We start from the raw sequence: 17,851 nt of genomic DNA, 5'->3' as shown, positions 1-17,851 counted from the left end.
TTCACTAGAAAGTAAGGATCACGTGTCCTACAGAAGACATGGCTGGAGTGGCCAGGACAAAAATAATGACCATTGCCTACAAGGTGAAGTGAGGGCGAGCCACATCGTTTCCAGACCCCTTTGGGCGCTGAGGAAAACATTTTCAGACAACTTTAATCCTGAGACATAAGGAGTTTATTTGGTGCCTGGAGGGAGGGCCCCAGGACAGTGGGGCGGTAGATGGTGGATGCCGGAAGCCCAGCCTGTCCAAGCCGCAGTCTAGGCGGACGGTCTATGGCTAGCAGTGGCCCGCTGGGTCCTCGGTGGCTAGACCTCACCAGCCCTCCTATTTCTTGCCCGCAGCTCTGTTGAAGATGCACTGGACACCGGAACACGCCCAGCCCCTCAACCAGTGGCCAGAGCAGCACCTGGATGTCTCCTCCACCACCCCGTCGCCGGCCCACAAGTTGGAGTTGCCCCCTGGGGGTCGCCAACGCTGCCACTACGCTTGGGCACACGACGACATCTCCGCCCTCACTGCCTCCAACCTCCTAAAGCGCTATGCAGAGAAGTACTCTGGGGTCTTGGACTCTCCCTACGAGCGTCCGGCCCTGGGCGGGTACAGCGACGCCTCCTTCCTCAACGGCGCCAAAGGGGACCCCGAGCCCTGGCCAGGGCCGGAGCCACCCTACCCCTTGGCCTCACTCCACGAGGGCCTCCCAGGAACCAAGTCGGGCGGTGGGGGCAGTTCCGGGGCCCTAGGCGGCTCCCCGGTTTTAGCCGGGAACCTCCCTGAACCCCTCTACGCTGGCAATGCGTGCGGGGGCCCGTCGGCGGCGCCCGAGTACGCGGCGGGCTACGGCGGGGGGTACCTGGCGCCGGGTTACTGCGCGCAGACTGGCGCCGCGCTGCCCCCGCCGCCCCCGGCCGCGCTTCTGCAGCCCCCGCCGCCGCCCGGGTACGGGCCCTCAGCGCCGCTGTACAACTATCCCGCAGGGGGCTACGCGGCGCAACCCGGCTACGGCGCGCTCCCACCGCCCCCAGGCCCAACCCCGGCCCCCTACCTGACCCCGGGCTTGCCCGCGCCCACGCCCCTGCCAGCGCCGGCGCCGCCCACAGCCTATGGCTTCCCCACGGCCGCGCCGGGTGCCGAGTCCGGGCTGTCGCTGAAGCGCAAGGCCGCCGACGAGGGGCCCGAGGGCCGCTACCGCAAGTACGCGTACGAGCCCAAGGCCCCCGCGGCTGACGGGGCCTCCTACCCCGCCGCTGACAACGGCGAGTGTCGGGGCAACGGGTTCCGGGCCAAGCCGCCGGGAGCCGCGGTGGAGGCGTCAGGCAAGTACGGTGCCGGCGTCCCCCTCAAGGTCCTGGGCTCCCCTGTCTATGGCCCGCAACTGGAGCCCTTTGAAAAGTTCCCGGAGCGGGCCCCGGCTCCTCGTGGGGGGTTCGCCGTGCCGTCGGGGGAGCCTCCCAAAGGCGTGGACCCAGGGGCCCTGGAGCTGGTGACGAGCAAGATGGTGGACTGCGGGCCCCCGGTACAGTGGGCGGATGTGGCGGGCCAGGGTGCGCTCAAGGCGGCGCTGGAGGAGGAGTTGGTGTGGCCCCTACTCAGGCCGCCCGCCTACCCCGGCAGCCTGCGCCCGCCGCGGACCGTCCTGTTCTTCGGGCCGAGGGGCTCGGGCAAAGCGCTGCTGGGCCGCTGCCTCGCCACGCAGCTGGGTGCTACGCTGTTGCGCCTGCGCGGCGCGACCCTAGCTGCGCCCGGCGCCGCCGAGGGCGCGCGCCTCCTCCAGGCTGCTTTCGCGGCCGCGCGCTGCCGCCCACCCTCCGTACTCCTCATCAGCGAGCTGGATGCGCTGCTTCCCTCCCGGGACGAGAGCGCGGCGGCAGGGGGCGCGCTGCAGGTGCCGCTCCTAGCTTGCCTGGACGGGGGCTGCGGCGCGGGGGCTGACGGCGTGCTGGTTGTGGGCACCACCTCGCGGCCCGCGGCTCTAGACGAGGCGACCCGCCGGCGCTTCTCTCTCCGCTTCTACGTGGCGCTGCCAGACAGTCCGGCCCGCGGGCAGATCCTGCAGCGGGCGCTGGCCCAGCAAGGCTGCGCGCTCAGTGAGCGGGAACTGGCGGCGCTGGTGCAGGGCACGCAGGGCTTCTCTGGGGGCGAGCTAGGGCAGCTGTGCCAGCAGGCGGCGGCCGGGGCGGGCCTCCCGGGGCTGCAGCGCCCCCTCTCCTACAAGGACTTGGAGGCAGCGCTGTCCAAAATGGGCCCTAGGGCCTCCGCCAAGGAACTGGACTCGTTCGTGGAGTGGGACAAAATGTACGGCTCCGGACACTGACGGCGCGCGGTGGAGGCCGCGGGAGCCGCCGTCCCTCCGTCCCCGCCGCCTCCGCGTGGGAGGGATGTCGCTGACTAAACCCGGCTGGCAGGGGCCGGAGTGGTGAATGTGGGATGGAGGACAGGAGGGGGTCTGCTGGTGGATTTTTTTTTTTCGTGGTAAGGAAAATGCTTCTGCCAGGCAGATAGATGCCATATGCGCCGTGTACTCAGGTTTTTCCTATTTATTGTGGACTGGAAGCTCGCCATCTCCGCCCGGCGGACCGGGCAGATGCGGCATGGGCTGGCACCCGGGGCCTTAGGAACTCCTGCTCTCTTGCCACAACGCTTTTGTCTCCTCGCTATCTGAATGGCACCCTCCTTCTCCCTCACTATCTCCATCCCATTCTCTGCATTCTCTTGGTTTTCTCTCCCTTTTGCTTTGTCGCTGACAGCCCTCCCCCCAATGCTGGCCCTGTTTCTCTCCTGCCCCTCCCTCCCCAGCTCTCCCTCCCTCACCTTCTGTGCTTCTGTCTCCATCCCTGGCTTTCCAGCGTCCCTCGACTTTTGGTCCCTGAGCTTTAATGCCTCTCCATGCCTTCTGTTCTTACTTGGACTGCAGTGGCTCTTTGCAGGAGCTCTGGAGGCCCATGGGCTGAGGAGGAGGGGAGGAGGGTTACCCCTGTACCCATCTGAAACCTAGGGTCTAGGGGGATCAAGGAAAAAAACCCTAAAGAAGGGGAGTTTTTGTTTGTTTTTGAGGGGAGATCCCAGAAATGTAGCTTGTTTCATATTTTAGGCTTATTTTTGTAAAATGTGTAGAATTTGCTGTTTTTCTTTTTCTTTTGACAACTCAGGAAGAAACTGACCTCAGAAAGAATGTTAGACTTTGGCTGCTCTCCTGTGTGCCCCTCACACCTGTTCTCCCCCACCCCAACCCTCCCACTCCATCCAGGGGAGCACATTCTCCCAGACACTCAAAAAATGAGACTTATGGGGAAGGGGAGAGGAAGACCCAGAGGCCTCAGTGAAACCCCAGCTAATCCTGGTCAGAAGCAGAATGTATTCCTAAGGGCTTCCTCCCCAGGGTCTGAGGCCTAGGCATGAATGTGGGGTTTGAGAGAGGGGAGGCTTTATTTCTCTCCTGCCGCTCCCTGCCCCCTGCCCCACCCAACCCCTCCGCTGAGTGATTTCTGTGAAGGGCTATCCAGAGTTAGGATGCCCTTGCCCAATTCCTTCCCGAGACCCAGAAAGTAGGCTGGGAGGGCCCAAATGGGAAGGTGACCTAAGCAGAAAGTCTCCAGAAAGGTCATGTCCCCTGGCCCCGCCTTGGCAGAAGTCCCCGATGACTGGGGAGGATTCCATCTGGGTAGACAGTCTGGCCGCAAAATCAGCTACTGGACCTCAGCCGCCTCTGCTGGAGGCTCTGAGAAGGAGTGAGCATCCCTTACTTGGGGGGCTCTGTGAGAAAATGTGTCTCCCCCATTCCCCCAGAGTCCTAGGTCTGGAGCTCCAGGGCTGGGAGAGGGTGAGGGAGATGGGCAGGGGTGTTTTCTCTGACCTTGGGGGCTTAGTCTCAGTCCTGCCCGAACTTTCCACTAGGTTTGGAACCCTACCAAGAACCATATTTCTCTCCTTCCCACCAATTTTACCTTGATGAGGCTTTAGCAGTTTGCTCCCACCACCCCCAGCCCATTTCATAACTCTGATCTTTGTCCAAAGCAGGGGGCACGTCCCGCCCCACCACTTTTTCTCTCTCCCACCTCAGCCTCCCTTCCAGTTCCCTGCCTGCCCGTGCATTTCCTAGAGTCTACTGCCTCCCCTCCTGGCTGGAAGGGTGTCTGTGGGGGACCTTTCAGGGGCCCTGGCACCCAGGGCCTGTGCTGGCCTAGGAGTGCTGACCGGAAGGCTGCTCTGCTTCCCCCCGACCCCCTGTCGCTTTCTGACCCCCTCTTTGGAGCCAGCCGCCCACAGGGCTTTGGTGCCTCAGAAGCAGTGGGCTGCAGGGTCACAGCTGCAGGCTGCAAAAGACCCTTGGAGGGAGCATGGAGTGAGGGGTTCTCTCTCAGGTGTGTATGTATAGGGGGGTGGGGGGGGATGGAGGGTGTCAGGGAAGTTGGGGTGGGATCCCAGCCTTCCCTTCAAGAGGCAGGGAGCTCTGAGAGGTGGAGTCCCCACTGCTTCCTCTACTAGGCTCCTGTTCCCCAGGCTTGGGGAGCTTTGCACAAGGAGACTGCCCCCAGCCTAGTGGCACCTACCTCATGGGCTCTGGGGTGGGTAGGGGAAGGGCCGGTCCAGCTCTGGTAATGTTGGGGGGAGGCATACCAAAGAATCCAGGGGCAGGGAGTGGGGAGGGTGACTTCCGAGCTGGCCTCTCCCCTTCCTCTACCCAGACTGGGGCTGGGATCCTCTCCTCCCACTGTAACCATTTCTACCTCATTTTGCTGCGTGTTGTACATGGACGTATTTAGCTCCTGTCTGACGATGCTCTGCAGTTGTGGTCTGTCTACCTCAGAAGAGACTGTATTTTAAAAGAAAGTATTACACAGTATTAAAGCGATGACATGTGGTTTGTAGAAGATTTCTTGGGAGCAGTGGGATGTGGGAGCCCTCTGGGAGATGTCTGGACACCCAGGTCTGCCGGTGCTCTGGGCGGGGTGTTCCTAGTCCCTTAGTAACAAGGAGCAAGGACTCCTGTGACTCACTGATACAGCGAGTACCTACGGGAATGGGCACTGAGGCTATGGGGGAGAAGCCATGGGTAAGGGGCCTTCCTGCCGTTCTGAGCTCTGACACACAACTCTGGGGCAGGCTCATCGTATCCCCAGAGCCACAAAATAGGGGGGCAAGGAAGGGCTCACATGTTTGTTGAATGAGTGAACGAATGAATGCATGGAGGAAGGGGGGTGCTGAAGAGAGGGAGGGGCCATCCAGAACCTGCAGCAGCCTTCATTGAATAGAGCTAGGGTTATACTTGTATTCCGTTCTCAGTGGAGATAAAGTGGGCAGAGGGCGGGGTGTGGAGATGGCCGAGTTCCAGTGTTTCAGGTCACGTGGTGTCCTTTGTTTACCATCCCCCCCATCCATCAGTCCCCTAACTCTATCTGTGACAGCTCATCATAAACTGGGAGACTAAACAACCTAGGAAGAAACACTTGCTGAAAAAGCTCTGTAGAGATGCCCATGAGGGATTTGGACCCACAACTCCTAGGTCCTTGAATACTCTAGGCAAGACTGTTGAGCATGCGCAAGAGCACAGGGGAGTGGTGCACCCGGGCTCCCTGCTGTGGCTCACTGCACACATACAGGAGGCAGAGTGAGCACCAGGGAGACCCTGCAAAGCAAAGAGGACACGAATGTGAGTGTGCCTGGAGGTGGGGGCTCTAAGGCACTGCCCCAGAGTCCATTACCACAAGCCTCTCAGCCCTTGGAGGTCCAGACCCACCTGCCCCCACTCCTCTATTTTGCACCTTACTGTGTGCAACATTGGGCCTGGCACTGAGGATACAGAAGGGGTCAAGCACAGCTGCTATTCTTGGAGCCCATGTCTAGGTGGGAAAAGCTCAGAAATTGATCATTTAAAAATGCAACTGGATAAAGCTACTGGGAGTGGGGGGACTACATCAAATTAGCCTTTATATTCATACGCCTAGTGCAATTATCTGGTACACAGAAGACATTGAATAGATGTTTGTTGAATAAGTCCTCTAATTTCCAGATGAGTGCCCTGGTGGAGGATGCACAGGTCATCTTAAGAATGCCAAAAAATGGCTGGGGGCATGGTGGCTTATGTCTGTAATCCCAGTACTTTGGGAGGCCAGGGTGGATGGATCACTTGAGGTCAGGAGTTCGAGACCAGCCTGGCCAACATGGTGAAACCCAGTCTCTACTAAAAATACAAAAATTAGCTGGGCGTGGTGGTGTGTGCCTGTAGTCCAAGCTACTTGGGAGGTTGAGGCACAAGAATTACTTGAACCTGGGAGGCAGAGGTTGCAGTGCGCCAAGATCATGCTGCTGCACTCCAGCTTGGGTGACAGAGGGAGACTCTGATTCAAAACAAAACAAAACAAAACACAAACAAAAAGAATGTCCAGAAAAGATCCTGACTTGTGGTGGTCTTGGTGGGGTGTCAGGAAAACTTCCTACATGGGAGGGGAGGGGGATAGTTGGGCAAAGTATGGAGGCTGGAAACTGCATCTTATGTGTTGTGCCACGAGCCTTGATGTGTCGCAAGATAGTGAGGGCAGGAATCGGAGGAGTGAGGCTGGAGGAGTCAGCAGGGACCTCACCATGGAGGGCCTTCCATGCCCTGTTAGGAGCTGGGGCTCCATGATGAAGCCTTTGTGGGAGTTTAGGGGGCTGAGGACAGCACTGATTTGCAAGTTAAGAATTCACACAATGGCCCTGCATGGTGGCTTATGCCTGTAATCCTTGTACATTGGGAGGCTGAGGCAGGAGGATCCCTTGAGCCCAGGAGTTCGAGACCAGCCTAGGCAACAGAGGGAGACCCTGTCTCTTAAAAAAACAAAAAATACACACAATGACTCAACAAATCTTTACTGAACACTTTATTATGCTCTAGTTGCCATGGGGACAATGTATGGACCTTGCAGTCTAGTGGGGGAGACAGTACACAGGCCCAGCTGCAGTGGTGCTGTGGGGCAGACAGGAGGAGTCCCTAATAGGGACACCACTAAGGGGTGTGACTCAGAGTCAGGGAGGGCTTCCCAAAGGCGCTTGACAGCAGGAGGAGCAGGCCGCGATCAGGAGAGCCAGAGCCAAGCTTCCTTGGGGGAAATGGAATAAGTGCAGATAGGCAGGGCCCCAGTGTGTGAGGGCAGTGATGGGGGCTGGAGGACTAGCAAGAGAGGAGGAGGGTTTGGACTCGCACCGGAGTGGCGGAATGGGATGACGGATTCATTTAATAAATACTAAACGTTAGTATTTGGTAGACAAAAAGAGAATTTAGGAATTGAGGCCAGGCACGGTGGCTCATTCCTGTAATCCCAGCACTTTGGGAGGTGGTGGCAGAGGCCGAGGCTGGAGTTGGAGACCAGCCTGGGCAACACAGCAAGACCCCCATCTGCCCAAAAAGAAAAGAAAAAAAGAGAATGAGGCCGGGCGCGGTGGCTCAAGCCTGTAATCCCAGCACTTTGGGAGGCCGAGACGGGCGGATCGCGATCACGAGGTCAGGAGATCGAGACCATCCTGGCTAACCCGGTGAAACCCCGTCTCTACTAAAAAAATACAAAAAACTAGCCGGGCGAGGTGGCGGGCGCCTGTAGTCCCAGCTACTCGGGAGGCTGAGGCAGGAGAATGGCGTGAACCCGGGAGGCGGAGCTTGCAGTGAGCAGAGATCCGGCCACTGCACTCCAGCCTGGGCGACAGAGCGAGACTCCGTCTCAAAAAAAAAAAAAAAAAAAAAAAAAAAAAAAGAAAAAAAGAATGTAGGAACTGATTGAATATCGAGGTTAATGGAGAGCAAGGGGTCTAGGGATTCTGGTAAAGAGGGGAGGGGTTAGGGAGTACATGAATTAGAAGAGATGTTGGTAACTTGTTCAGTTTGAGGTATTAGTGGGTACTAGGAGGCCTAGGGCAGGAGCTACAATGTAAAGGCCCAGAATCCTAGCCTCCTGGGGGGCTGAGAACCCCCTTCCTGGGTTGCAAGCCCTCTTATCCCAGTTCGTGAGACCCTCCAACAAGTGCCATGTCTGAGTCCCTGTCTCTGTCGCTGGGTGTTGGCAGCCCCCTCGTCCCCAATGCCCTCCTCCACTTGGCTTCCCGGGTGTTCGGAGCCTCCTCCCTCCCACAATCCGCGGGCGTTCGGAACCCCTCCCCCACCGCTCACCGGGGGCGCTCGGAGCCCGTCCCCGCCCCTACAGTCCTCGGTCCCTAGTTCCCGCTAGGGATGGAGGCGCGGACTCTGGCGGGCGCCTTCGTCCTGGCGCTCTGGGTTTGGGCGCGGGCTCCGGCGGGGGCCGTGGACGCTATGGGCCCTCACGCGGCCGTCCGTCTGGCCGAGCTGCTGACCCCGGAGGAGTGCGGCCATTTCCGGTCGCTCCTGGAGGCGCCCGAGCCCGACGTGGAGGCCGAGTTGTCCCGGCTTTCTGAGGACCGGCTGGCGCGGCCCGAGCCGCTCAACACCACGTCGGGGTCTCCGAGCCCGCGGCGGCGGCGGCGTCGGCGGCGGCAGCGAGAGGCGGCCAAGGACCCGGCAGGCTGGGCAGCCGGGCCCGGAGAGGTGTCTGATGGCTGCCGGGAGGCGCTGGCGGCCTGGCTGGCCCCCCAGGCCGCGTCCCTGTCCTGGGACCGCCTGGCCCGGGCCCTGCGGCGCAGCGGCCGCCCCGACGTGGCCAGGGAGCTGGGCAAGAACCTCCACCAGCAGGCGACGCTGCAGCTGCGCAAGTTCGGGCAGCGCTTCCTGCAGCGGCCCAGCGGCGCCGCCCGCGCGCCCCTTGCCCCGGCCCCGCGCCCCCGGCGTGCCGCGGTTTCAGCGCGGGACTGGGACGCCCTGGAGCTGATTGTGGAGCGCCTGCCGCAGCCCCTGTATGAGCGGAGCCCCATGGGTTGGGCGGGGCCGCTGGCGCTCGGCCTCCTCACCGGTTTCGTGGGGGCGCTGGGCACTGGGGCGCTGCTCGTCCTGCTCACGCTGTGGATCACCGGCGGCGGCGGCGACGGCGACGAGGCGTGGCCCGGCAGCCCCAGCCCGCTCGTCACGGTGCAGGGCTGTTGGGAAACAAAGCCGCTCCTTCCTAAAGAGTGGCGCGCACCCCCGCGAGCCTGGGCTGCAAATGGGCCAGATTCTCCCTCACCTCACAGTGCCCCTGCCCTCAGCTGTAAAATGGGAGCCCAGTCTTGGGAGAGTGGTGCTTTGGACGGTTTATAAACGTTATGAAATACCGAAAGGGCAGAGTTTGTTAATTCGATGGAAAGGAGCAGCAAAACTCGTGGGACTGCCGGTGGAAGAGGGGCTCAGGTACCAGGCCCCAGGGTGGCAGGTGCACCAACCAATTCTTGTCAACTTAGTTTTTTTTTTTTTTTTTTTTTAAGATGGAGCCTCGCTCTGTCGCCCAGGCTGGAGGGCAGTGGTGTGATCTCTGCTCACTGCAACCTCCGCCTCCCGGGTTCAAGGATTCAAGCGATTCTCCTGTCTCAGCCTCCTGAGTAGCTGGGAATACAGGCGTGCGCAACCACGCCCCACTAATTTTTGTGTTTTTAGTAGAGACGGTGTTTCGCCTTGTTGGCCAAGCTGGTCTCCAACTCTTGGGCTCAAGTGATCCACCCGCCTGGGCCTCCCAGAGTGCTGGGATTACAGGAGTGAGCTACAGCGCCAGGCAGATTCCTTCTTATCTTGCAATTATTCTTCCACGAAGAGTTACCACTTATTGAGCACTGTGTGCCAAGGCCTCATGCTAACCAGTTACATACATTATTTGATGTACTTTTCAAAACCCAAGGGAGAAGGTATTGTCTCCATCACACATGCGGAAACTCTGCCACAGCTAGTTCGTGGCATAGTCATGTTCTCGAACCTACGGCCCTCTGACCTGAAAGTTTGAGCTCCAGAATGAAAGGTGTGTGCGCAATAAGGGGCTTGAAAAACATGATGGGGACCAGAACAAGATGGGCAGTTCCCCCTCGGGGCTGCTCTGGCGATCTGCTGGAGTATGCAGAGGCAGCACCACTACAGAGGGGTGTGCCCACGTGCAGGGCGCTGCCTCCAAAGTGCTGCCCACCTCAGGCAAGGCCTCCTGACACGCTGAGTGAAATCCCAAACCTTTCCCACACACCTGGGAGTGGCTTGGGCACTGCCTGCCCAGCCAAGGGGCTGAGCCAGGGTGAGCCCTCACGCAAACTCTGTCCCTGCCACAGGGATCCTGCCAGGTGGTGGCGCCTATCCACCTTGGGCTTCAGTGTGAGGGCAGTGACAGAATGACAGGCCAGTCCAAGAGGAGAGTTGAAAACAAGATTGACGTAACCCTTTATTGCAAATTCTAAAGTAAAAAGATGTACAGTACAAAGTAAAATTGAAATTTCATACTATAAACTTCCAATCCACTTACACATTCTCATTTCTCAAGCATTTCTGCCATTTCCGCATAAACAGAACAGGGAACAAGTCGAGGAGGTGAGGGAAGGAGATACAGCAAGGGGAAAAATTGTCTTGAATAATCACAAACCCCAGAAGCAAGTGAAAGGAAAGTCATTTTCTCGACCTGCTGTCCTGGTGATGAGAAGCGGGGGTGGTTGGAGCAGTGCAGTTTAAAATGGCTCTCAGAATAGCAGCATTTATGGTACCATTTCAGCTTCCTTAAGTCCAATAATACTTTGCCCTTCCCTAGCGCCTTTGCCTCTGTATCTCAAAACGCTTTACAAAACATTTAGTTAAAGCCTCACAACACCCCTGTGAGGTAGGTCAGTATTATTATCCCCATTTTACAGATGGGGAAACTGAGGCACAGAGAGGTTAAGTGACTTGCCCAAGGCCACACAGCGAGCCAGTGGTCAAGCTAGGGATAGAACACAGGAGTTCTGTCCCTTTTCTGGAACCACTGGACCACACTCCCCTTTACCTATATACATTCTTCACACACACACACACACATGTGCACACCCACCCACCCCACCCCACTTAGCCTCTATGTACAGCAAACAGCAGTGGGGGGCAGGGGCAGGGGGTGCCTCAGGAGTTTTAATGGAGGAAATGGTAATCTTGGAAAGGGAATCCAAGAAAGCACAGAGCTGAACAATGGAAACTCTGTTGCAAAACTTGGGCCCCTCCCAACCCAGACTTCCTCTTGTCTCCTGATGTCCCCCCTGGCTGGCAAGTTGCAGCCAATTCTTTAGGGGGTGGGGGGTACCTGAAAATGAACAAAGCTTTTTGCTAAACTGTGGGCAACATCTGAGAAAAGAAAGAGGCATCATTACAGAAGATGCCCAAGTCTCAAGTCACAAAGTCATGACCCATGGCGGTCTCACCTCCACAGCAGGCCTGGAGGCTGGGGGCCGAGGGGAGGAAGATGGGGACTGACCTACCAGCCATCTCGCTCCAGAGTGCAGCTACTGGAGCGGACTAGAGTGGGCACTTCGAGATCCTCCTGAGAGAGTGTTCCTGAACCAGGAGACATGGCCTAGGCCTAGAGAGGGATGTCCCCAGAGGAGGACAGGGAGAGAAGGAAGGGGAAGGGTGCCCCCACCCCCACAGAAATGTGAAGGAGACCAGCCCTCGTCTGTGGGCCTGTCTGGGGTGATGGAGGGCAGGGCCCAGTATGAGCTTGCAGAGTGGAGGCTGTTGGGCATCGCGCATGCCCTAGCTTTGGGGCATGGGGGTGGGTTTTTTTTTTTGTTTTTTTTTTTTTAAACATACAGGTGAAAAAGGCAGAAGTAAGGCCAGTCCAGCTGGGTTGGCTGACGTCATCTCTGAGGGCTCTGCCAGGTGGATTAGGTGAGGAGGGGTTTTATGGGCCTCTAAGCACCGGCCAGTAGTGGGGAATGCCACATGCAATGGGTGAGTGGGGATCTGGGGGGTCAGGACCTTGCTTTTCTTCCAATCTCTCCTTCTCAGCCAGAACTTTGCGAGAGCCCCTTTGATTTCTCTTCCTCCATGCCCCTCTTTTCCCCAAATGTGCTAAGGTCCCAATTCCCAGACCCCTCCCAGGACTCAAGAATTGGGATAGTCAAGCAACAAACACACCAAAGACAGGCTTCCCTTGTACAGTAAAAAGGGTCATTTTTATTTTGTTTCCTTTTGGCTTAGAGGAGTGATGGACTTTTTATCACGTCTCATTAGGGCAGCATTGGCCTCCATGCATTCACTAATACACTAATCTTCACTGTTGGTCTTTTACAGGTTTACGTTGGTTGCAGCAAAAATAAAAGAACTCTGGGCACTGTCGCTTTAGGAGCTTTGACTGGGAGTTTGTTTTTTTCTCTCTCTCCAGTCAACTTCTGACGCCAAAAGTGGCTCATTTAGAAAGGAGTGAGAGTAGGCCATGTTAACATGGAAGTTTCTTCCTCCTCTCATCCTCTGCTTTAAATTATACAGTCTCCTCATCCTAAGCAACAAGGAGGTTAAGGAAAGAAGAGGGGAAAAATGTTTTTCACACACAAACCAGCAACCATGTCAGCTGCTGCTCAGTGGCTTTGGCTCTGCGTTTTAAATTAACAGCATCACACATCTTTTTGCTTTTTGTCCTTTTTTTAAAAGGTGGATTGTGGAGTATAAATACTGCACCAAGGACCTGGCTACAAAAAATAAATATTTATATTATATTTATATATATCTATATATATGTGCAGTGATACTGTGGCTGCTGCTGCTTTTTGATTGGCTTCGTTAATATTTGGCAAAGCGTTGCCACTTACCCACTCAGCGAAGATGCACACAGACGTCATCGCTGATTCTTTCAGTTCAATGCCTGTTAACTGCGGGTGTAAACTGCTGGTGATGGTGTCATTTACTACCAAAGAAGTGTGGAGCAGGATGGGTGAGAGAGTGAGTGAGCAGGTGGAAGGATAGTGGGTGAAGGATAAAAAGGTGGGAAAAGTTTTTTTTTTTTTTAATTTTTTAAGTGAAACTTCAAATACAGCGGAGGTGGCTTCTTTCCTATGAGGCTGGCTGATGGGTGCCAGATACCAAGGCCCATGTGTTACTGAGGAGACAGCCTATTGGGCTGGGGTCAGGAGCTAGCGGAGGGAAACGGTTACATCTCAGAAAAACTCATCACTATGCTCTAGTAGCTTAATGACATCACTAGCATGAGCACATGGTGTACTTAGCGGGATCTTACAGCTCTGTCGCCCATCTCAAGACCTAAGAACAATTATTAAGTTTAGCCAAATCTTGCATAGACGTGGTTAGAATTTATTGCACATTGGAACAAAAATATATATTTTTTGTTGTTTTGGAAAAGACCATTAGCAATAAAAAATTTTTTGTCTGTCTGTCTGGTTTGGGGATGTACATTGGCTGACAGCATCTAAGTTCTAAGAAGAAAGAAAAGTATAAAAAATAAAAATAAACATGACAATGGCATAAGCCAGAAGCCATTTCCTATTTAATAAGTTAATAATTTATATTTACAAAAAGGCATGCCAATAAAATAAAATTATATTACAGTATTTATAATTCTCTTAAAAAGAATAACCACACATGTCAGCTTCTGTTTTGTGCTGTTTACAATGTAGCCTGTACATGTTACTATACATTCATCCTAGCAGTTAGCAGGGTCACTGAAAGATATGCCTTCCCAGTCTGGTATTGGGTGTAGTACAAAAATTCTACGGGTGCTGCTGCAGAAGCACGCTTGAGAGAGCTGGACAGAGTTTCTAGTGGTCCAACAAGATAGAAAGCTCTGCTTACCGACTTACTGTGGTTTGTTCTATGCAAAACTAGTCAGGTGGACTGTGAAATTACCTTCAAAGTGCTTCTACTGCAAGGCAGATCGGTGTGTCTGATTATGGGTTGGTGGTTCTTCCCCCTCTAGTGTATGGTTCAGGAAGAAGTTATTTTGATTTGGTTCACATGCTAAAGTCTCTTTTCACTCTTTGTATAGACTTACTGACACATTCAACTGCAGCATCTTGGCCTTGAAATCCAGTCATTAGGTGAGAAACCCCTGGACTGAAAACTGTCTTTCCTAAAGCAGGAGATGGAATGGAAGAAATGATGCTCCCCCAGAAGCCACACTTCAATGACAATGGGCAGGTCGCTAAGCAGACTGCAAAACTGGCTGCAAGGGAATGCGCTGGGGGAAGCTGGAACATCCTAAAGAATTAATATTAAATTGCTTTCTCATGAAAACAAGTGCAGTAAAGAAACCAAGTGAGCTTGGTTCAGAGGCGGCTCCATCTCTACCTCAGGTCCCACCAGTGACTATTATTCTAATAATAAATGAAGGAAATCACAGCCGTAACCCCAGTGCTACTACCCTCACCCACCTCTGTGGGCAAGGGAAGCCCTGCTCAGTGGAGAAATGTGATGGAGGCAGGGGGAGCCATGCAGTGTGTGAGAATGCGACGACCCCTCTGCAGAAGAGAGAGGCCAGTTCAGAATATCTGAACCCCTCGCGGTATCGACCCATGCCTGGAGAAAGCCACAATGCAGAGGACGTGATACGAAATGAAATGAGCACCCCATAACTCCCAATGAAAGGTCGTTTTAAGTTCCCCAAATTACCCCTAGAGATAACTGGTGCTACTTTGAATAGCACTTTTATCTCTATTCCAAATAAGTGTCAATTCTCCAGTATGAAGGCTAAACGATCATCATAAATACTGCAAGATACAAATGAATTTTTTTTTTAGCCCTAGGATTTGGTTTTACAGTGACATAAATAGTACAAGCCATTTGGGATCAAAGTCTCCCCCAGGTACTGGACACAGAGCAGCATTAAATAGTTCATCTTGCAAAATGTGCAACAATGGCTGTATGTTAGAGATGTCTGTTAAACATATACACGCAACGGATCCATCTGCTTGTTGGATTGGGTTTGTTTTTTGTTGGTGGTGGTGTTAGTCAATTAGTTGGTTGTTTCCCTACCCAGAAGGTGTATGAAGGACTTTTAAGAACTCATAATAAAGAATTATAGCCGGTATGGAACTCTTACCATTTTCTCCAAATACAGTGAACGGTGCAGGGCTGGGTCCTGTCCAAAGGCTGACCCAATGCAAGGGACTAGATTAGTAGTGTCCTGTGGTGTATGGATCTCATGCATGACTTCTGATCACGGCATGCCATCATGCAAATCATTTCTACGCATTGAACGAGCACAATGTTTGGAATCGGCCTGAGCAAGTCCTCCTCAGCCTGAAGAAACCTGATTGTTTTCCCCCACCCATCTCCAAACCACGTGAAGCCCATGTGGAGAAGATGCGCTTTATGTCAAAGAAACTGACAATTAAATGACATGGGCTAAATGTGAGTGTGTGTGTGTGTTTTCTTTTTGCTGCTTAGCTTAACTAATGTAAGAATGCAAATATAGTTTGCATGAACAAACGAACTTTTAAAGTGATGCCTTCTGCTTCTGAGAATCAATAAAATGAAAAAATAAAATCCATTTGGCTGCAACGGAAATATGCTGGTCCCGGCAGCCTCTCTTCTGTTTCTGTATCTGGTTAGTTTTGTCCTAAGTTGCATTGACTGATGTGGAACATGCAGTAACCACCTGCCCAAGCATTAGAAAATCTGTGAGTCTAGGGAGCGGGGTCCGTTGCCCTTGGCAGGTCACTGCTCAAGATGCAGCTGTGTTACGTGGTAAGCGGACGACGTTTGGTATAGATCTTCAGGTTAGAGTCTCCACAGCTGTTCTGCATTGATAATATTCAGGAAGTTTGTAAACAATCTTTCACTTGCGAGTTTTAGATCTGTATAATACTGAATTTTTGTTCTCCTCTAACACTTGGATTCTCTGACCTCTTTTTGTCTTTTGGTTCTTTCCCTTCTTCCTTCCTCTGCCCGCTGCTGTTTCTCCTTTTCAGGTTTAGTTACACTGTCATAGGACGGGAGGGAGGCTGTAGATGGGGTGCTCTCTTTTTTCTCCCGGTGTGTGCCTCCATTCTCCAGCTTATTAGAAGTTGTCTTTTTGCAGATGAAGCCCCGCCTTGCCAAATGTCCCCGGTAGGCACGCTGCAGGACCACCGCAGATACCTCCTCCTGCTTGCGGCGCAGCGTGGTTGTGATTGGCTCGTAAGACACTTTGGAAGGATTGGATGCCACGAACCGCTCTTCCATCTGCTGCCGCAGGATGTCCAACTCCCCGCTATCTCCCAGGACCCGCTTGGTGAAGGCAAAAAGGATGTCCAAGCAGTGGATGCGATCCCCGCTCACCATTGGCAGATCCATAGCGATGAGCTCAATGGTATTGGGCTTGGGCACTCGGAGAGGATGCTCCAAGGCATCTGCAAAGTCTGCCAGCTTACAGTACTCAATGAACTGGGTAGCATCAGGGTCGAATTTCTCCCAGATCTCATAGAAGGTCTCAAAGTCATCCTCACTCAGAGGGTCTGCACTTTCCTCTGTGGCTACACTGAAGTTCTCCAGGATGATGGCAATGTACATGTTCACGACAATTAGGAAGGAGATGATGATGTAGCTTACAAAGAAGAAGATGCCCACTGAGGGGTTCCCACAATCTCCCTTAAAGCCACTCCCTGGGTGTTCCTTATCTAGGCTGCAGTCAGGGGGGCGGTTTAGGATGGGCAGCAGCAGGCCATCCCAACCAGCTGAGGTTGTGATTTGAAACAGGCAGATCATGCTGTTGCCAAATGTCTCAAAGTTGAACATGTCATCAATACCAGCCTCGTGCTTCACATATGCAAAATTGGACATCCCAAAAATGGAGAAGATGAACATCACCAGGAAGAGCAGAAGGCCGATGTTGAACAGGGCAGGCAAGGACATCATTAAGGCAAAGAGCAGGGTACGAATCCCTTTGGCACCTTTGATCAGACGCAAGATGCGCCCAATACGGGCCAATCGGATGACTCGGAATAGGGTTGGGGAAACAAAGTATTTCTCAATTATATCTGCCAGGAACATTCCTAAGAAGAGGAATAGAAGACGTTATGTTATTGAGATTGGAGACACCCTTTCTCTTTACTTTTTTTACCTGGCACTGTGGAACCCTTAGGTTCAAAGGGCTTTGCAGAATAAGTGCCTTACTATTCAGTCTGAACTCTCAAAAAGTGACATTTTGGCTGGGCATGGTGGCTCACGCCTGTAATCCCAGCACTTTGGGAGGCCAAGGCAGGTGGATTACTTGAGGCCAGGAGTTGGAGACCAGCCTGGCCAACATGGTGAAACCCTGTTTCTACTGAAAATAAAAAATTAGCTGGGCATGGTGGTGCACATCTGTAATTCCAGCTACTTGGGAGGCAGAGGCACAAGGATCACTTGAACCTGGTAGGTGGAGGTTGCAGTAAGCCGAGATCACGCCACTGCACTCCAGCCTTGGTGACAAAACAAGACTCCTGTCTCCAAAAAAAAAAAAAAAAAAAAAAAAAAAGTGACGTTTTAAACATACAGAAAAGTAGACAATAAAATAGACACCTATGTGCCAAACACTGTATAACTAACACACAAATTTGTTTTTTGATGCTGTTTTTTTGTTTTGAGATGGGGTCTTGCTATGTTGCCCAGGCTGGTCTCAAACTTCTTGGCTCAAATGATCCTCCTACCTCAGACCTCCCAAGTAACTGGGATGGAGCAAAGATTTAATACAGGCTAGCATTTTGCCAATTTTTCTTCCTCTTTCATCATTCCCAGATGAAGCATCCACAATCCTGAAGATGGTATGTATCATTCTAGTGTGTGTGTTTATAGATTTACTATGTAAGAATCCTATATATATATAATTTCCTACTATGGTTAGGAAATTATACTATATCTGCCTTATTTATTTAAACATTTTGTAGAGATGGGGGTCTTGCTATGTTGCCCAGGCTGTTCTTGAATGCCTGGGTTCAAGCAGTCCGATCCTCCCTCCTCAACCTCCCAAAGTGCTGGGATTACAGGTGTGAAATGCCACATCCAGGCTGTATCTGTCTTCTGAGGTCCATCTA

General features: G+C 53.5%; 3 protein-coding genes across 10 annotated transcripts in view; 2 read left to right on the top strand and 1 right to left on the bottom strand.

The window, feature by feature from the left end:
- FIGNL2 (fidgetin like 2) overlaps nucleotides 1-4,859 on the top strand; it is a 30,535-nt gene extending 25,676 nt beyond the window's left edge. Inside the window, exon 2 of the mRNA XM_037997098.2 lies at nucleotides 343-4,859. Within this exon, the coding sequence (XP_037853026.1) occupies nucleotides 354-2,312 (1,959 nt within the window). The 5' untranslated portion in view covers nucleotides 343-353 and the 3' untranslated portion in view covers nucleotides 2,313-4,859. The remainder of the gene's footprint in view (nucleotides 1-342) is intronic.
- Nucleotides 4,860-4,936: 77 nt separating this feature from the next.
- TMDD1 (transmembrane and death domain 1) lies at nucleotides 4,937-9,406 on the top strand. Its single transcript, XM_037997099.2, has one exon. It carries the CDS (start codon nucleotides 8,199-8,201, stop codon nucleotides 9,174-9,176), a length of 978 nt encoding a protein of 325 aa, XP_037853027.1. The 5' UTR covers nucleotides 4,937-8,198; the 3' UTR covers nucleotides 9,177-9,406.
- Nucleotides 9,407-10,242: 836 nt separating this feature from the next.
- The window catches only part of SCN8A (sodium voltage-gated channel alpha subunit 8), a 215,280-nt gene continuing 207,671 nt past the window's right edge, over nucleotides 10,243-17,851 (bottom strand). For all 8 annotated transcript variants that reach the window (XM_073020751.1, XM_073020752.1, XM_073020754.1 and 5 more), the window contains one exon: nucleotides 10,243-16,831. In XM_073020751.1, the coding sequence (XP_072876852.1) occupies nucleotides 15,684-16,831 (1,148 nt within the window). In that variant the 3' untranslated portion in view covers nucleotides 10,243-15,683. The remainder of the gene's footprint in view (nucleotides 16,832-17,851) is intronic.

Source organism: Chlorocebus sabaeus, chromosome 11, assembly GCF_047675955.1.
Source record: "Chlorocebus sabaeus isolate Y175 chromosome 11, mChlSab1.0.hap1, whole genome shotgun sequence".
Lineage (NCBI taxonomy): Eukaryota > Metazoa > Chordata > Mammalia > Primates > Cercopithecidae > Chlorocebus > Chlorocebus sabaeus.
The sequence above is the reverse complement of the archived record's forward strand: the minus strand, read 5'-3'. Positions and strand labels throughout refer to the sequence as shown.

Coding starts and splice junctions, on each gene's coding strand:
- TMDD1 (XM_037997099.2), top strand. CDS start 8,199: ATGGAGGCGCGGACTCTGGCGGGCGCCTTCGTCCTGGCGCTCTGGGTT.